This window comes from Oncorhynchus nerka, linkage group LG15, assembly GCF_034236695.1.
Source record: "Oncorhynchus nerka isolate Pitt River linkage group LG15, Oner_Uvic_2.0, whole genome shotgun sequence".
In the NCBI taxonomy this organism is placed as follows: Eukaryota; Metazoa; Chordata; class Actinopteri; order Salmoniformes; family Salmonidae; genus Oncorhynchus; species Oncorhynchus nerka.
Window position 1 is genome coordinate 40,922,954 of NC_088410.1, and position 20,037 is coordinate 40,942,990.

Sequence of the window (20,037 nt, forward strand, 5' to 3'; positions counted from 1 at the left end):
GCCATGATTGTCTGAGATAATGAACGGGCCGGACAACCCGAGAGTTGAGTTCGGATTGGTCTGCCATGTAGCACGCTTCTGTCTATAACATGAGTTGGTCAGTATGTATAGGTAATCCTTTCTAATGCAACTTTTTTAAAGATCTCACCTAGTAGAACTGCAAAAGTGTTATCTCCACTTTCTGGAGGACTGAGTTTTGAAATCATTGGAATGCCCTGTGGAATTAGAGTATGTGAGGTTCTGTGTTATACACTATAGCCCTTACCATATCATATGTGATGGAATATTATTTGCTGTTGGCTTGTGTGGATGTATGTTGTATGCAACATAGCTGACTTGAGACATTGTTAACAGTTTCAGGGCCATGGGCCTTTCTCATGATGGAAAAATACAGAATAACATGAAGACAGGAACTGTGCAATGAGTTGGGGGGGGGCACATTCAGAACGTAGTGTTGTGAGAACAAACGGTATTTTGTTAGATAACAGGTGCCTGATAACTGTATATTCTACACAACTACAACGACTGACCGCTGGAGCGCCCGGGGGCTGGTACCAGCTCGTGCGCCAACAATCAACGATAGGCTGGGTGAGTCTAAACCACGCCCAGTCTATACTCTGTGATAGGCCGGCTCGGAAGCAGGAACTACCTCTGTCAGAGTATATTATAATATCTTTGTCAGGAACAAGTCAGTTCTCTGTTTGCCTTGCGAGGTGTGACGGAGAGCCCGTATATACGAAAATTGCATTTACCACTTATTGCTTAGCTAATAAAAAATACATAGTATACAATCGGTGACTCAATGTCATATTTATCCTGATACCAAGTATGACCGCTAAGGAAATGGAGTAAATTCTGGTGTTTGATTGAAAATATGTAGAGGGAGTCAAAGAGAACACACAAGGCTATTGTATAAAACACAAGTCTCAGGACATCGACATAACCTGAAAGGCCGCTCAGCAAGGAAGAAGCCACTGCTCCAAAACCGCCATAAAAAAGCCAGACTACGGTTTGCAACTGCACATAGAGACAAAGATCATACTTTTTGTAGAAATGTCTTCTGGTCTGATGAAACAAATAGAACTGTTTGGCCATAATGACCATTATGTTTGGATAAAAAAGGGGGATGCTTGCAACCCGAAGAACACCATCCCAACCGTGAAGCACGAGGGTGGCAGCATCATATTGTGGGGATGCTTTACTACAGGAGGGACTGGTGCACTTCACAAAATAAATGGCATCATGAGGTAAGAAAATTATGTTTTCTAATGTAATCATAGAAAGTTTGCATGCTCAAGATAGCATGCAAATGTCACAGGTCTGTGGAGATCTTCACAATTGCTATAATAATCTGTGCAGAATCCCGAACAGCATTGCTCACTTGGACTATGTACTTTTAATATAATCTCAACCGCAATCCAGGTCATTTGGTTGTACTATTATATAGATTAAGGAAGCACAGTGATAAAATGTAAGTTGTATAAATACAAAATATCTGACATTTTATTCCCATTTGAACTTTTAAAGCACAATGGTTGAAAGTGCAGTGATAACACATTTTAGATGACAACTAAACCAAAAATCAGTCCGTTTTTCCATTGGAATTTGGTTGTGCTTTTATATGGTTGAAAGCATAGTGAAACACATTGTTGAATTCCCAAACTTCTGTCTGTCTTTTAGAGTGGGTGAATAAAGGTGAAACTCATTGATCAACGTCTCCACCAAATATTACCCACATTACCATGTTGAAATTACCTGGTGTGCCCAGTGGGCTAAGAGAATGAACTTCAAATCACTATATAGTTGCCCAATTAGCTTACACTCTTTCCTTAAACATATTCCCTTTAATGTAGGAATTGCGATTGAAGCAACATAATATCAGCACTTTTGAATATAACTTAAAGCAAATCTAATTTTTAATTTGTTGAACGAGTGCATTGGTATATAATGTTGTATTGAGTCATCATAAAGTCTCATTGTTTGTCTCCATAGTTGGAATGTTAGTCACTGTCTGTATGGTTATTGTTTATCGTCTCTCACAAAACTAGACTATCTGCAAACTACAATTTAAAAACAAACAAAAAAACATTAAAATGCCTAAACAACAAATGAAAAGGGAGACCTAGACATAGTCATGGTCCGATTCCCTAGCATTCTGCACAATAGGTTTAGCACATTGCCAGGTTGATACCACAGGAGGCTTGTGAGGGGAGGACGGCCCATAATAATGGCCAGAATGGAGCAAATAGAATGGCATCAAACACCTGGAAAGCATCCACTTATTCCGCTCCAGTCATTACCTAGAGTGCGTTCTCCCGAATGAAGGTGTCACCAAACTCCTGTGGTTGATACATGACAAAGGAACTGGCAAGTTTAGTCTTAACTTGCACCTACACAACAAGCCTGTAAACAACAGCCTGAACAAGCCTATTTATCTAATGCTGTACTCTCTTCATATGGTCAACAACTTGGTAGGTTATTTTAAATATGTTATAGCTAGAGTGAGTTGTGTGGGGGAGATAAGGCGAGTCTAGAGCTACAAAAGAGCCTTTTGCAATGCCCACTAACCAGCTGTATACTCCCACACAACTCATTAAGCGCTATATCATAGAAATCAATAGCTATTTCCATGGTAAAATGTTATGGGGTGCATTTGTTCCATTGGTTTTGTTGGTAAACAATTCTGATAGGCCTACATTATGCCCAAATAGCCACAGTAGCCTGCTTGGCCACTGACTAAAACTGTAACTGAAGCAGGTACAGCCAGTGTTCACGGTAAACGTGTGCCAGAAGTGCACAGAATGCTTAAAATGTTCAAGTTTCCACTCGCAATACATTTCTGTCATTGGTAAATTTCTTATGACTATCACCTTGTCAGACTAGTCCACTTTGCCACATCTGGTGGCCTAAATGGTTTCAGAATGTTGTACTTTGACCTTTCAGGTGCGCTTTAGCCTCACACCTGACATGCTTTGTTCTCATCTTTGGCACAGCGAGATATCGACACATGGAGGAGGTACCTCAAGCCACACCGCACCTCCTGACAATCTAGGAAGAGTTTATTCAACCTGTCTGTTTAGCATGTTATTATAATGATGTCCACAACCTTTTAAGTGGTACTTTGGTTGAGCCAGTAGCTCTGTTGATTTTAATAAAGTGTGGAAAGTAAGGGATTGATTGTGTTTTCAAACAAAGATGCTTCGGCATGGTCAGAGAGGAGTAGAAGACGCTCAGCCAACCACCTTGACGAGGTGCAACTGACCACCTTGGATTTATCTTACTATGGTTTTTGCATTTGTTTAATCATTTGCAGTTGTTTGCCCTGTATTTTTTTGTTTTATATTTACTCTGTATTTACCTCCAGGTGGCGCCAACGACCACAGGTTCTGACGTCACTGTTTTATCTGTGGCTTGAAAAGTAACATTTACCTAGCCCGTGCTCCCCACGCCCCACCCATTTTCCCTTGACGAGAATGGGCGAGTTCATTTCACCGCCAGTGTTTGTACATTTTAGACCATTCAATTGAAACATTCACCCACGGAAACGCAAAACAAACCCGCCCAATGCTTTCTGTTCTTGCTGTTAGGGTGGCCAGAAGGGTTATTTCTTCCCCCTTCGATATAGTTTGAGAATAAATTAAACCAAATGATCACTGTTTCCTATAACTGTATTGAACTAATGATAAATAGAGAAGATCGACAGCACAATTCTCATGGAGTGTAGGAATGACGTCAGCAGCCGTTCTGAATACAGCACGAGTACAAACCTCTTGACCGGTGAGACTTTCTTTCCTTTTCAAAATATTTTAGGACTACGATTACGACTAATTCTATAACCCAGGCTTTATAATTTAGTGCCTCGTTGAGTGCAGTTTTGAATGCTAAAATAATAATTAAGATGAATGTCAATTGTCTTAGAGGATTCACATTTATAAATGGGCGTTTTCTATATTGGCTATACAGATTGCTAATAAAATAAAGATATTTAGTTACAGCATTTAGATTTTTTCTTAAAATGTAGATGTTTTACTGTAACGGCACAATACGTTTTAATGACTGTTAAGAACCTGTGAAAATGCTGGAATACCAATACACTAAAATAAACTCCACATGAAAGGTGTATGGCAGGTAAACTACTGCCAGATGACTAGGTTGAAGCAGTTCATTTTCTTCTCTTTAAAATAGAGTCAATGATGCATTCCAACCGTCACCAGATGACATTGACAAAAAGCAGAGAAGCAAGTCTGTCAAGCAAAGGGGTGGATCACTTATCAGCTCTCCTAACATGTTTAAATAAAAATGTACAGTTGAAGTCGGAAGTTTACATACTTTTAGGTCATTAAAATTAATTTTTCAACCACTCAAACTATAGTTTTGGCAAGTCTGTTAGGACACCTACTTTGTGCATGACAAGTAATTTTTCCAACAATTGCTTACAGGCAGATTATTTCACTGTATTTACATTTACATTTAAGTCATTTAGCAGACGCTCTTATCCAGAGCGACTTACAAATTGGTGCTTTCACCTTATGACATCCAGTGGAACAGTAGTGCATCTAAGTCTTTTAAGGGGGGGGGGGTGAGAAGGATTACTTTATCCTATCCTAGGTATTCCTTAAAGAGGTGGGGTTTCAGGTGTCTCCGGAAGGTGGTGATTGACTCCGCTGTCCTGGCGTCGTGAGGGAGTTTGTTCCACCATTGGGGGGCCAGAGCAGCGAACAGTTTTGACTGGGCTGAGCGGGAACTGTACTTCCTCAGTGGTAGGGAGGCGAGCAGGCCAGAGGTGGATGATCACAATTCACAATTCCAGTGGGTCAGAAGTTTACATACACTAAATTAACTGTCTTTAAACAGCTTGGAAAAATCCAGAAAATTATGTCATGGCTTTAGAAGCTTCTGAGGCTAATTTACATAATTTCAGTCAATTGGAGGTGAACCTGTGGCTGTATTTCAAGGCCTACCTTCAAACTCAGTGCTTCTTTTTGATTGACATCACAGGGAAAATTTTAATAAATCAGCCAAGACCTCAGAAAAGACAATTGTAGACCTCCACAAGTCTGCTTCAGCCTTGGGAACAATTTCCAAACGCCTGAAGGTGCCACATTCATCTGTACAAACAAGTATAAACACCATGGGACCACGCAGTCGTCATACCGCTAAGGAAGGAGACGCGTTCTGTCTCAGGAAGGAGACTCGTTCTGTCTCCTAGACATGAATGTACTTTGGTGCAAATCAATCCCAAAACAACAGCAAAGGACCTTGTGAAGATGCTGGAGGAAACGGGTACAAAATTATCTATATCCACAGTAAAACGTTTCGGGTAGCCTTCCACAAGCTTCCCACAATAAGTTGTGTGAATTTTGGCCCATTCCTCCTGACAGAACTGCTGTAACTGAGTCAGGTTTGTATGCCTCCTTGCTCGCACAAGCTTTTTCAGTTCTGCCCACACATTTTCTATGGGATTGAGGTCAGGGTTTTGTGATGACCACTCCAATACCTTGACTTTGTTGTCCTTAAGCCATTTTGCCACAACTTTGGAAGTATGCTTGGGGTCATTGTCCATTTGGAAGACCCATTTGCAACCAAGCTTTAACTTCCTGACTGATGTCTTAATGTTGCTTTAATATATCCACATCATTTTCCGCCTCATGATGCCATCTATTTTGTGAAGTGCACCAATTCCTCCTGCAGCAAAGCACCCCCACAACATGATGCTGCATTCCCCATGGTTCACAGTTGGGATGGTGTTCTTCGGCTTGCAAGCCTCTCCTTGTTCCTCCAAAGATAGCAATGGTCATTATGGCCAAACAGTTCTATTTGTTTCATCAGACTAGAAGACATTTCTCCAAAAAGTACAATCTTTGTCTCCATGTGCAGTTGCAAACCGTAGTCTGGCTTTTTTTATGGTGGTCTTGGAACAGTGGCTTCTTCCTTGCTGAGCGGCCTTTCAGGTTGTCGATATAGGACTCGTTTTACTGTGGATACAGATACTCTTGTACCGGTTTCCTCCTGCATCTGCACACGGTCCTTTGCTGTTGTTCTGTGATTGATTTTCACTTTTCGTACCCAAAGTACGTTCATCTCTAGGAGACAGAACATGTCAGGTAGTCCTTGAAATACATCCACAGGTAAACCTCCAATTGACTCAAATTATGTCAATTAGCCATTCAGGAGCTTCTAAAGCCATGACATTTTCTGGAATTTTCCAAGCTGTTTAAATGCACAGTCAACTTAGTGTATGTAAACTTCTGACCCACTGGAATTGTGATACAGTGAAATAATCTGTAAACAATTGTTGGAAAAATTACTTGTCATGCACAAAGTAGATGTCCTAATCGACTTGCTAAAACTATAGTTTATTAACAAGACATTTTTGGAGTGGTTGAAAAACAATAAGTTTTAATGACCTAAATGTATGTGAACTTCTGACTTCAACTGTAGTTGCAACAGGAACTGCAGATAGCAAATGTTAATGATTAACTAATTACATAAATGGATTCCTAATGTGGCAAGGTATGTACTGAAAGAGCGAGACATGAGCATGTTTCCTATTAGAAATAGAAGACATCTGATTCGTGGACTGAAACACTTTCAGCCTTAATAGCTCTTTGTTTACATGCTCATTATTGGTATTATGAAAAAGTTGTTTTTACGGGTACAGGATGAGAGCAAACTACTACGACTTTCTCCCATTGTTACAATCATTCAAGTTCCTAATGATAGATGTTCTCTCTTTACAGGAGCAAAAATGCTGTCTAGCATTTACCTAACTGGAGTTCTACGTGTCATTCTGGTATCGATTATTAGTTTAGGAGGATTTGTGGTGCTGTTTTTAATGCATTACAGCTCAGCACCATCTCTGTTCTGCCCTCCCCTGCCTGCTTTCCCACCGCAGTACTCAGAGAGACCCCGAGGACAGCACAACAGCTCCTTGGCTAAGACCCTACCAGACAAGCCCATTATGCTGTTGTGGTTCTGGCCTGAACACTACAGGTTTGACTTAAGCGATTGCGCCACTCTCTTCAACATTGATAGCTGTCTCCTGACTGATGACAGGTCTATATACAACAAGGCAGACGGGGTGCTCATCTTTCACAAATCCATTAAGCAAGATTTATCCAACTTGCCTCGATCACCCAGGCCACCATTCCAGAAGTGGATCTGGTTCCATGTTGAATCCCCTACAAACACAAACAGGCTATCTGGTCTAGAGAACCTTTTCAATTTGACCTTGAGTTACAGGCAGGACGCAGACATCCCTATTCGTTGGCGCTTGACCGCAAGAAAAGGCCAGGGGGAGGATTTTGTGCTGCCCAAAAAAGATAAATTAGTTTGCTGGATTGTGAGTAACAATAACCCTGCCACTGGATCAGGCCAAAGGTATAACTATTACAGAGAACTTGTCAAACACGTTAAGGTGGAAGTCTTTGGCAAGGCCTTTGGCCGTTTCTTGAAATATGAGGACTACTACGATACCATCTCCAGCTGTAAGTTTTACCTTTCCTTTGAGAACTCAGTCCACAGAGATTACATCACTGAGAAGCTAAACGGACCACTTGCAGCAGGAACTGTACCAGTAGTATTGGGCCCACCTAGACAAAACTATGAGGACTTTGTCCCAGGAGATTCCTTCATCCATGTTAATGACTTTCCAGATGTGAAAGCCCTGGCAGAATTCCTCCTGAAGTTAGACAAGGATGATGAGGCATATCTGCACTACTTTCAGTGGCGTGAACACTTTTCTGCTCAACGCCATCTAATTCAACAGTATCAAGAGTTCACCCATGCTATTTGTTATGCCTGTGACCATGTGGGAACACATAAGGAGTACAGAGTTGTTCACAATCTTTACAAATGGTATTTTGGTTAATAAGGAACTTACAATGATCTCTACAAATATTGGTGTTTTGAGCCCCACATTTTCAGCACCCCCAAAAAATATGGGCTTCCCTGTTTTTTTTTGGCCATTAATATGTGTCACATGTCAGTTTGCAAACAATGTCAAAAATATATTGACTTAATAAAGCTGCATAAAAACAAGGTCTCATTTGTTTTCTTGAGTAAGGCAGCTCCAAAATGCAGGTGTTTCATCCTAGCTCAGTGCTTTCTGTGGGGGTGGGGCAAGCCAGCAGAAAATAGGAGCATTGCACCGTGATTGGCTCAGTGTTCTGTCACTCATGGGGACACTAAGTCACCGTGAAGTCTAAGTCCTTAGTAAGGATAGGCATAGAAAATTCTAGCCCTTTGTGTCCTGCTATATATAGTTACATTAGAAATGCCCTTCCAAGAAGGCTGAAGGTCAATTGGCCACAGATAAAATTACGTTAAATTATGTGAGCACAGCTGAAAACTGTTGTTCTGACTAAAGTAATAAAACTGTCCTTTATACTAGTTGAGTATCTGGAGCATCAGGATTTGTGGGTTCAATTAGGCTCAAAATGGCCAGAAACAAAACTTTCTTCTTAAGCGCATCAGTCTATTCTTGTTCTGAGAAATTAAGGCTATTCCATGTGAGAAATTGTCAAACTGAAGATCTCGTACAACCCTGTGTACTACTCCCTTCACAGAATACCGCAAACTGACTCTAACCAGAATAGAAAGAGGAGTGGGAGGCCCCGGTGCACAACTGAGCAAGAGGACAAGTACATTAGTGTCTAGTTTGAGAAACAGACGCCTCATAAGTCCTCAACTGGCAGCTTCATTAAATAGTACCCACAAAACACCAGTCTCAACGTCAACAGTGAAGAGGAGACTCCAGGATGCTGGCAAATAGCCTTGGACACCACACACACATCACACAATTTCTGGGATCTTTTATTTCAGCCCATAAAACATGAGCATTTATATTTTTGTTCATTGTGTGTGTGTGTGTGTGTGTATATGTATACACACACATATTAGTACCCACAAAGTATTCACACCCCTTGCCTTTTTCCACATGTTGTTGTGTTACAGCCTGAATTTAAAATGGATTAAATTGAGATTGTGTTACTGGCTTACACACAATAACCCATAATGTCAAAGTGAAATTGTGTTTTTAGAAATGTTTACTAATTAATATTAAAGCTGAAATGTCTTGAGTCAATAAGTATTCAACCCTGCTGTTATGGCAAGCCTAAATCATAAGGTGAACGCACCAATTTGTAAGTCGCTCTGGATAAGAGCGTCTGCTAAATGACTTAAATGTAAATGTAAATGTAAATACAGTGCCTTCTGAAAGTATTCATACCCCTTGACTTATTCCACATTTAGTTGTTTTACAGCATAAATTCAAAAGGGATTACTTGTTTTTTTTGTCACCCATTTACACACAATACCCCATAATGACAAAGTTAACATGTTTAGACATTTTTACAAATGTATTTCAAATTAAATACAGATCTCATTTGTATACTGTAAGTATTCACACCCCTTTGCTATGACACTCCAAATTGAGCTCAGATGTATCCAATTTCCTTTGATGATCCTTGATGTCACTGCAACTTGGAGTCCACCTGTGGCCAATTACAATTGTTTGGACATGATTTAGAAAGAAACCCACCTGTCTATATAAGACCTCACAGTTGACAGTGCATGTCAGAGCAGAAACTATACCATGATTCTCCAAGGAACTGTTGCAGAGATAGAATTTTAATAAAGTGTATATCTGGGGAAGTGTATAAAAACATTTCTAGAGTGTTGAAAGTTTCCAAAAGCACAGTGTTCTCCATCATTAGGAAATCTAAAAAATATAGAACTAACCAGGCTCAGCCTAGAGTTTGCCGTCCAATCAAACTGAGCAACCGGGCAAGAAGGACATTGGTCTGGGACGGGACCAAGAACCACTCTGAGAGAACTACAGATTTCCTTGGCTGAGATGGGAGAACCTGCCAGAAGGACAACAGTCTCTACAGCACTTTACCAATCTGGGCTTTATGGGAGATGTGTTTTCACAAGATGGTCACTGCTGTGAAAAAGGCACATGACCGCACGCTTGGAGTTTGCAAAAAGGCATGAAAAGATTCTGTGGTCTGATGAGACAAACATTTTACTGTTTGGCCTGAATGTAAAGCGCTACTGTATGTCTGGGGAAAACCAGGCACAGCTCATCACCCGTCTAACACCACCCCTACCGTGAAGCATGGTGGTGGCAGCATCATGTTGTGGGGATGCTTTTCAGCGGCAGGGACTGGGAGTCTGATAAGGATAGAGGGAACAATGAATGGAGCCAAATACAGGCAAATCCTTGATGAGAACCTGCTTCAGAGTGCAAACGACCTTAGACTGCGGTGAAGATTTACGTTTCAACAGGACAATGACCCCAAGCAACACTGGAATGGCTTCAGAACAAGAATGTCCTTGAGTGACTCAGCAAAAGCCCATACTTGAATCCCATTGAAAATCTGTAGAAAGATTTGAAGATTGTGGTTCACCGCCGCTCCCCATCTAACTTATGAGAGCTTGAAAAAAGAAAGAAAATCCCCAAATCCCGATGTGCAAAACTGATAGACATATCCAAGGTGCTTCTACATCTACAAAGTATTGACTCAGGGGTGTGTAAATGAGGTATTTTTGTACTTCATTTTCAATAAATTTGCTAAAATGTATAAAAATATGTTTTCACTTGTCATTATGTGGTATTGTGTGTTGTTGGGTGAGAAAATATATTTAATCAATTTTGAATTCAGGCTGTAACACAAAATGTGGAATTAAGTCAAGGGGTATGAATACTTTCTGAAGGCACTAAGTTCAGGAGTAACAATTTGCTTAACAAGTCACATAATAAGTTGCATGGACTCACTGTGTGCAATAGAGTTGAACATTATTTTGTAATGACTACCTCCTCTCTGTACCCCACACATACAAATAATTGTAAGGTCCCTCAGTTGAGCAGTACATTTCAAACACAGATTCAACCACAAAAAACAGGGAGGTTTTTGCATTGCAAAAAAGGGTCAGAAGGGGTCAAAAATAATTAAAAGCAGACATTGAATATCCCTTTGAGCGTGGTTATTAATTACACTTTGGATGATGTATCAATACACCCAGTAACTTCAAAGAAATACAGTTGAAGTCAGAAGTTTACATACACCTTAGCCAAATACATTTAAACTCAGTTTTTCACAATTCCTGACATTTAATCCTAGTCAAAATTCCCTGTCTTAGGTCAGTTAGGATCACCACTTTATTTTAAGAATGTGAAATGTCAGAATAATAGTAGAGAGAGACTTATTCCAGGTTTTATTTATTTCTTCACATTCCCAGTGGGTCAGAAGTTTGAATACACTCAATTAGTATTTGGTAGCATTGCCTTTAAATTGTTTAACTTGGGTCAAACGTTTCGGGTAGCCTTCCACAAGCATCCAACAATAAATTGGGTGAATTTTGGCCCATTCCTCCTGACAGAGCTGGTGTAACTGAGTCAGGTTTGTAGGCCTCCTTGCTCGCACACACTTTTTCAGTTCTGCCCACAAATATTCTATAGGATTGTGGTCAGTGCATTGTGATGGCCACTCCAATAACTTGACTTTGATGTCCTTAAGCAATTTTGCCACAACTTTGGAAGTATGCTTGGGGTCATTGTCCATTTGGAAGACCCATTTGCAACCAAGCTTCAACTTCCTGACTGATGTCTTGAGATGTTGCTTCAATATATCCACATAATTTCCCTTCCTCACGAAGCCATCTATTTTGTGAAGTGCACCAATCCCTCCTGCAGCAAAGCACCCCCACAACATGATGCTGCCACCCCCGTGCTTCACAGTTGGGATGGTGTTCTTCGGGATGCAAGCCTCCCCCTTTTTCCACCAAATATAACGATGGTCATTATGGCCAAACAGTTCTATTTTTGTTCCATCAGACCAGTGGACATTTATTCAAAAAGTACGATCTTTGCCCCCAAACCGTAGTCTGGCTTTTTATTATTATTATTTTTTTACCCCCTTTTGTAGTATCCAATTGGTAGTAGTTACTGTCTTGTCTAATCTCTGCAACTCCCGTACGGACTCGGGAGAGGCGAAGGTCGAGAGCCATGCGTCCTCCGTAACACAACCCACTATGCCGCACTGCTTCTTGACACAATGCACATCCAACCCGGAAGCCAGCCGCACCAACGTGTCGGAGGAAACACTGTACACCTAGCAACCTTGTCAGCGTGCACTTTCATGCGTTGAAATGAAAGATCCCAGAAAGCTTGTTTCTCTAAATGTTGTGCACAAATGTGTTTACATCACTGTTAGTGAGCATTTCTCCTTTGCCAAGATATTCTATCCACCTGACAAGTGTGCCATATCAAAAAGTTTATTAAACAGCATGATCATTACAAGTGCACCTTGTGCTGGGAACATTAAAAAGGCCACTCTAAAATGTCACCCAACACAATGCCACAGATGTCTCAAGTTGAGGGAGCTTGCAATTGGCATGCTGACTGCAGGAATGTCCACCAGAGCTGTTTTCAGGGTATTGAATGTTAATTTCTCTATCATAAGCCACCTCCAATGTCGTTTTAGAGAATTTGTCTGTACGTCCAACTGTCCTCACCTGCAGACCATGGGTATGGCGTCGTGTGGGTGAGCGTGGGTGAGCGGTTTGCTGTCAACGTTGCGAACAGAGTGCCCCATGGCGGCTGTGGGTTTATGGTATGGGCAGGCATAAGCTATAGACAACAAACACAATTGCATTTTATTGATGGCAATTTGAATGCAGAGATACTGTGACGAGATCCTTACTTCCTTATATGAACTGTAACAGTAAAATCTTTTAAATTGCTGCGTTCATATTTTTAATATAAAGTAACTATGTGTACATACACTGTCCCTGTTTATTTAGTCTCACAATAACATACCGATCAACGCTGTATTTTCATTCTGACGAAATGGGCATTAGTCTTCCGGAGTCGAGGCTATGTAACTATTATGTATACACAGTGCATTGTATATATAGGTATAGGGGCACATCGAAAAGTGGGAGAACATGTTTTGTTTTCTAAATAGGTCTATTAGTTAAACATTCCATCCAAACTCAAATGTATCAATTAAGTATTGGCAAAAAAAACCTTACATGATATGTATTATTTTATTAGAAGTGTTAAGTGTCTACAGTGTAGTATTCAAAAAACAGAAAGTGATAAAACACACATGGATGCTAGTTATACAGTGTCTAAGGTCAACATGAGTGTACAAAACAGTAGGAACACCATAATATTGAGTTGCACCCCCTTTTGCCCTCATTAACAGCCTCAATTCATCAGGGAATGGAATCTACAAGGTGTCGAAAGCGTTCTACAGGGATGCTGGCCATGTTGACTCCAATGCTTCCCACAGTCAAGTTGGCTGGATGTCCTTTGGATGGTGAATCATTCCTGATTCAAACGGGAAACTGGAGCGTGAAAAACACAGCAGCGTTCACCTGGATTAACCTGGTCAGTCTATGTCATGGAAAGAGCACCTGTTCCTAACATTTTGTACACTCAGTGTACAGCATGTATGATGTAAGCACACAGCATCAAATCACTAAATAAACACAAAGGTTTAAAGAGTATATCTTAATATATTTAATTGTTTTTCTTTCAGACATTCAAAGTGTCAGACATTCAAAGTGTCACAGTCCAGTAATATTGCCATTGTCCAATGGTCCAATTTGTAAGTCGCTCTGGATAAGAGCGTCTGCTAAATGACTTAAATGTAAATGTTAAATTAGATTTTAACAACCTATTAAAGTAGTTAATCCTTTGATTATCATTAGCCTTAGTTCAATAACTACAGCAATACGTTTTGGTATTTTAAATGATACATCTCATTTGAACCTTCAGGGGATATGAAGTACATGGTTATGCCAACATAGAACATACTGTATTCCAAAGTGTACCCAATGTGTGTGGAGTGTACCCAAATATTGCATAAGAGAAATAGATCTAGCCTAGATGGGTTAAATAGATCAATTTACATGGGTACAATTTTACAGTAGGCTGGAGAGAGACCTTCAATATCCATCGAGGACTATCATTACAGGCACCATTGGTTGGATTTGGGTATATGTCAGGGATGCTAACACAGTGCTATGTATCCCTATGGAGTGTTAGGTAACCCTGTATGGTGATATTCAGTCATATTTATCAAAGGATTGGAGTAAATTCCATTTCAATTCAGTTTACTTCCCGAGTTGAAATGGAATAGTCTCCAACCCTGATTAAATGCCACCCTATTCCCTACATGCATTACTTTTGACCAGAGCTCTATTGGCCCTAATAGTGCACTATATAGGGAATACAGTGCAATCTGGGACACAGCCTCAAATCTCTTTTCAGTTGTTCCTCAGAGAAGTCTAGGCCTGGATGGGTTGGCCCTGACTGAGGAGAAAGCCCCGATGTGGGAGACCAGGTTGGGCTCTATGCTGTGCGCTCTCTCTCCGGTTATAGTCCGAGCCATCTGATACAGAACCATGTCCTTAGCATTGCCCTTGACGCAGAATGATCCATCCAGGTACTCCGCCGCCCTGAGGGATGAGTTACCCGGAAACAGCATGGCAGGTGTGCAGCACTCGGTCGCCGGGGACACGGCGTAGAGCTGCGGCGAGAAGCGCCGTACCTCGAGTAGGTAATGCCGACCAGCCAGCTCTACGGCGACCATGATGTACAAAGTGAGGAAGAGGAGGTGGGTGGTGGAGAGGGAGAAAGAGAAAGGTGTACCGTGACTAAGGATTAGGAGGAGTGCGGTAGCCCCAACTAGTCCAAGTCCCACCCATTCCAGGATGCGGTAGGGTTCGGGGTTCCAGTAGCGCTGCAGCCTCTCCGGGTGGTAGAGCTTGACGTAGAGGGTGTGGAGGGCGAAGCGCCGCGAGAGTAAATCTTGGATCACGGCAAAGAAGTCCGCCCTGGGTAATGCGTCGTCCTCAAGGACCATCAAGTTTTTGGGGCTTGCCAGCTCCCATCCTTTGCGCAGACAGTAGACGTAGTCCCTCTTCTCCCTCTCAAAGGTGTTGCCGGGAGCCTGGTTCTTCCACTGCTCCTCCAGGGACCTCCTCACCACCAAGAACTGGCTCTCCAGTAGCGCCGCATCCTCGTTGTCCAGGGGACCGCTTTCCACATCACACACCAGCACTTCAGCGCAACGCCGCCCCTCGCCGCATCCTCTCAGGAGGGAAACCAGCCGCTGCATCACTTGAAGCAGGTAGTGAAATTCCTTGCCCTCCGTTCGCCTGGCCGTTACCACAGTGATCAACAGCTCGGATCCCTTGACGATGTTGGAAAAGCCAGCCGACCCAGTGGTAGACCGTGATGCCTCCCAGAATTCCAAAGCCTCCTGCCCTCTCTCGTAGCTCTCCGCTAGAAACTGATCGCTCATGTCATTCAAGTACATTGATTTAATGTAGTAGTAGGAATAGAGTAGCCTGTGGCAGCACAACGGCAGTATGATGCCAAACGTTATGATACATAAAACTAGTCCTTGGGCAACAGGGCTGGACCACCGTAAATGCTGGCTCGCCAGAGCTTTCCACCGAGGCATTGGTAAAGATGAGTATTGTAGTGTTGAGTAAAAAAAAAAAAGTAGAAAAAAAGATTCAGGTCTCAATAATGATTTAACAAACCTTATGTAAAAGGGGATATTTAATCTGAGCTGTTTGCAATGTTAGGGTTTGGCAACGCCTTCGTACAACTGTTAATTTCCAGGTTGGCTGTGTGAAAGAGTTGTGGTGGCTAAAGGCGAACTAGTGTAGTGAAAACTGATGTCAAAGCAACCAGACTGGAACAGCAAAAATAAAAGCTCTGTACGCAAAGCATTGATATGGTTGCTTTTCATAGCTTTTATCCTCCAGCAAAATGTGTACAAAAGTAGATATCCACGTTTGATATTGTCCAAGTATCTCTGGCCAAGGAAAAGCCCATTAAAAGTCTCCAACTGTAGACCATCTACAAACACTGCTGCTACCTGCAGCATTCCACGGTTCCATGTTCCAGGAGAAACTATGAAAAAAAGAATTTTATTAATTTTGCTCAGGCTATTCAAATTGGGAGGCACACCCAAATAACATGAATAGACAGGTGTAGACTGTACCCAAAGCTTCAACTACTGTACGGCAACATGAACTGTTTAATTAAATGTCATGTCTGACTTTATATAGTCCGTTGTTTTTAGGCATCCTATCGCTGTGTGTGAACCAGTACAATTACAACGAATTACAAATTCGTTTGATTGTACATTTTAAGATTATATCGGTAACAAGCGAGTTAGTGCCCCACGTTACCTGGCTATTGCTACAGCACACCGTTGTGCATAATCGGGCCAACATGCAGAGAATAGAATGATCAACATAAGCCCATTTACATTACTAAATAAGCTACTGTGCTGTCCAGGAAAAAAATAGCAGCAAAATATTAAACTTCTATTTTCCTTAGTCTATACTGCGTTAGATATATGGTTGAAGCAACAAATAAACAGTCTCACCATAACTTCCAATGTGGTAACATAGTTGCTACATGGCTGCCGTAGCTAGAATCAAGTGTTATGTTTCAAAATGCGCACTTAGGTTCTGTATTTTAAATGGTGATCTTCCAACAACACCTGATGCCCGGTTTACATCGTAACGTATATCTTTACGTCGTTTTCACTGAGTCTTGCCCGGCTACTGAATAAAACTAGTCACAGATTGAACAATGAGACAGATATCGCTAGCTTGTACTTGGCTCTGCCCACTAGGATGCATTTGTTTCCATTGGAAATGACAGGATGTGGTCTATCTTGGGTAAGTTAAAACGTCTTTGGTGTGGTCTTAGTAAATGTCGCAAAATGGAGGAGAGCCTGTCTCTCGTCAGAGATTGAATTTATTTTGGGATATTGCAAAATATGACCTTTTCGTTCAAGAAACAGGACAAATATATAGCTTGAGGTTATAAAACATGTTTAATTACTTTTCCCTCAACAAGTTTCTCTACCTTTATACAAAGTCAAGATAGCTTGCACTGCAGATCAGCTAACGGTTACCAGCAGCTAGCTAAAGGAAGGCTAGGTTGAAGATAACATTGTAGCTAGCAAGATCCCCCTAATAATTATAATTAAAATACAGTCATTATCACAATACACTTAAATGGGAGGCCATACAATATAATTGTATTGTGTATTATTCAACGATACTATTAGAATAGTACTCACTTTAAGGAATGGGTAATTGTTCACAAGTTGCTAGCTATCCCATAAAGCCATTTCCTAAAACCACATATTTCCATCTCCTGTGGTTTGGTAACTTCCTGTTCTTCGACGGACTCTGGACTGAAGACGAGGAAAAGTTTGAAAAATATCAAAATATGCGCTGTTCGTATCGCAACGGAGCGTTCAACCGCAAGGGGATGTCCCAATTGAAATGCATGACATCCGGCGTAACGTAACGGAGTGCATATGGTTTTGCGAACGAGGCTTCAGAGAGCATACTGTCTGGATTGGGAGACGTTGAGGGGAGAACGCAGAGCGCTTAAAATCTTTTACTTGTCCGTACCATATGTATTGAATTAAAAATAAAACAAATCGTGAACATTAAAAATAAAGTTAAGAATGTTAACAGTATATTTTCGAGGACGGGTGAAATAATGGATGTTGAAATCAAAAACCAAACAATTGACAGCAAACTGTAAACAAAAATAAGACAAAGGCTAAATCCCCAAATTTGTCAAATAAAATAGAAAAAAGCCTGTATCATGTTCATCGATTGGGCTAAAACGAACCCTCACTCCAAAAACTAGCGAACCAATGGAGACTCATTGTCTACGCCTCCCTCTAAATCCCGCCCTTCACGGAATAATAATGCCAAAACTCGCAATCGAAAAGACTGGCAGTGAAAGCAAAGAAACAGACATAGAAGCAAAAATACTAGTAGCGTAACCAAAAGGTAGCACATGCAGGCAAGAGCGTAGGCTAAATGTATTTCAATAGGATTGGTTGCTGGGAAAGTTTTGCATTCATTTGGCATTAGTTTTGCATTCATTTTGTATTCGTTAAAAAAACATTGTAATCATTTGTCATAGAGATTTGCTTTCGCTTTAAAAGTATTTGTTAACAAGTTTGGGGGTTTTGATGTCTTATTTTTGTTTACAATTCTATACATTTTGCTTTCAATTGTTTGGTTTCTGATTTCAACATCCATTATTTCACCCATCCTCGAAAATATAATATACATTCTCAACTTTATTTTTCATATTCACAATTTATTTTGAATTCAATACATATGGTGTGAAATTGACCCCATACACGTCGCCCTAACAATGGGAGTCGTTGTGCAAAAAGCAGCAAGGTGGGCTGTCTAGCTCCCGCCTATCCAGTGTGTCAAATCGGAGGGCATGCTGTCCGGTCCTCTGGCAGTCTCTATGGGGGTGCCACACATCTGGATTGGAGCTGTGAACCCACACTTTCAATTGATCAATTTTACGTAATAGGCTTCTAGTGTTAACGTGCAGAAAACCCAGGCTTTTACGAGAACAGAAATCAGTGAAACAGATATCAGAGCACAAGTCAGAATTGGGGCCAGTTACAGTAGATGGGCAATGGTATAGGACAGGGAGAGCTCTGCAGTGCAGATATATGACATCTGAATGTGCATCAGATGGCAACAAGATCATATTATACAGCAATTTCATCAGGTAACATGAATACAAAGCCGGCGAGAGGTGGTTAGAATAGGATGGGAGGCCAAAAGTCAGTGTAAACAACAGAATCAGAGTCCAGAGTGTTGGGACAAACAGTCTCCCACAGTTGGGTAAAGAAAGTTCATAGTTAACAAAGCATGCAGGAGTCATGTGGCAAATAGCAAAAAGCACAATAAAATTTTTAATATATAATGACTTGGGGCTAGCCATTGTAAGGTCAGAGTCACTCGCCCCAACAGTGCATGTGTGCTGGAGGCGAGCAAAAGCTTGGGAGAGAGGGGGGATTGTGGTGGGGGTACCTGTACCAGGCAGGGGGAGACAGATCACCAGGTGGAATCCAAGCAGCAATGCAGCAGGCAATGGGAGTAGGTGTCACACCCACTTGGGAAAAGCTTTTATTTCTGGAGGCAGATTTCTTGTAGAAAATGCCAGTGAATGGTCTTTGAACAGCAGGAGGGGGCTTCAAAGACTAAATGGTGTCGAGGGGCCTCGACACCATTTACTTCACACCTCAGTGCTAATTTAAGTTGTATGTGGTCTGTCCTTGCAAGCCTGGCAGCTCAGTTGCAGGTTGGATGGTGTCCTCAGGTCTCTGCTGTTTGTTTGCTAGAGCACCTCCATATAGCTTGGAAAATGAAGCCTTGGTAGCTGTAATTATTTTTGGTCAAAATTGTGTTGTAGGTTTGGAGTTTTGATCTCGAGCGAAAGGCCATGCTGTGGAGGGTTGCATCCTGCATGTGTCCCTGCTGAAAATCCAAGTTTATCTAACTCCAAATATATCCTTTTGTAAAAAAAAAACATGTTGAAAAATGTGAGAGCTCACACGCAGCTGTGTCTCGCTCTCTCTCTCTCTCTGAGGGGGGTGGGGCTGTTAGGCCCGAAACGAAGTCGAGGGCTTGCAAACCATGCCAATATATCCTCCAAACACCGACTTTGAGGGCATTATCACTTTTATACAATGGGTTACCAACATGTTCTAATAATGATTGACAGATTTTAATTAGCATTTATTTGGATTCATTTATTCATACTATTTCATCCTTCCACAAGATATAGTCCCGACACAAATCTAGGGTTGCTAGAGACGGGACCCAGTCGTTTAGTCTTTTTGTTCTGTATATATGGACGCTACCCAGTCGTTCGTTCTAAATGTTCCATTGCCATACTGGATGGCAACGTTCTTACTATGGCTAATTTACAGTCACATAAAAAAGCCAGGTATAACAGCAAAGTAGCTTTCTAGTATGATTTATTTGGATACATCCATAACAAAGAGCTAATGAGGTGCAATTTAGCCTGACAGAAAATGTGCTCACTCGTCAGGATACTGTTGTTCAAAGGAGCTAGCCAACAAAACAGCTGCAGTAACACAATCACTTCAAACGGAAGCTGGAAAGACTGCAAATTAGCTGCGTTTCGTTTGACCC

General features: G+C 41.3%; 2 protein-coding genes across 3 annotated transcripts; one reads left to right on the forward strand and one right to left on the reverse strand.

The window, feature by feature from the left end:
* Positions 1 to 3,476: 3,476 nt before the first annotated feature.
* On the forward strand, positions 3,477 to 8,040 carry LOC115143587 (4-galactosyl-N-acetylglucosaminide 3-alpha-L-fucosyltransferase 9-like). Its single transcript, XM_029684088.2, has 2 exons — positions 3,477 to 3,777; positions 6,741 to 8,040. The coding sequence occupies exons 1-2, from the start codon at positions 3,714 to 3,716 to the stop codon at positions 7,868 to 7,870; spliced, it is 1,194 nt and encodes a 397-aa protein (XP_029539948.1). The 5' UTR covers positions 3,477 to 3,713; the 3' UTR covers positions 7,871 to 8,040.
* Positions 8,041 to 13,034: 4,994 nt separating this feature from the next.
* On the reverse strand, positions 13,035 to 17,528 carry pgap4 (post-GPI attachment to proteins GalNAc transferase 4). Of its 2 annotated transcripts, none has more exons than XM_029682290.2 (2): positions 17,127 to 17,528; positions 13,035 to 15,940 (listed from the first exon to the last, which is right to left on the reverse strand). In XM_029682290.2, the coding sequence occupies exon 2, from the start codon at positions 15,480 to 15,482 to the stop codon at positions 14,292 to 14,294; it is 1,191 nt and encodes a 396-aa protein (XP_029538150.1). In that variant the 5' UTR covers positions 15,483 to 15,940; positions 17,127 to 17,528; the 3' UTR covers positions 13,035 to 14,291. The 2 variants fall into 2 exon arrangements, with proteins under 2 accessions (XP_029538150.1, XP_029538151.1); XM_029682291.2 differs by lacking the exon at positions 17,127 to 17,528 and adding an exon at positions 16,422 to 16,828.
* Between the last annotated feature and the right edge of the window lie 2,509 nt (positions 17,529 to 20,037).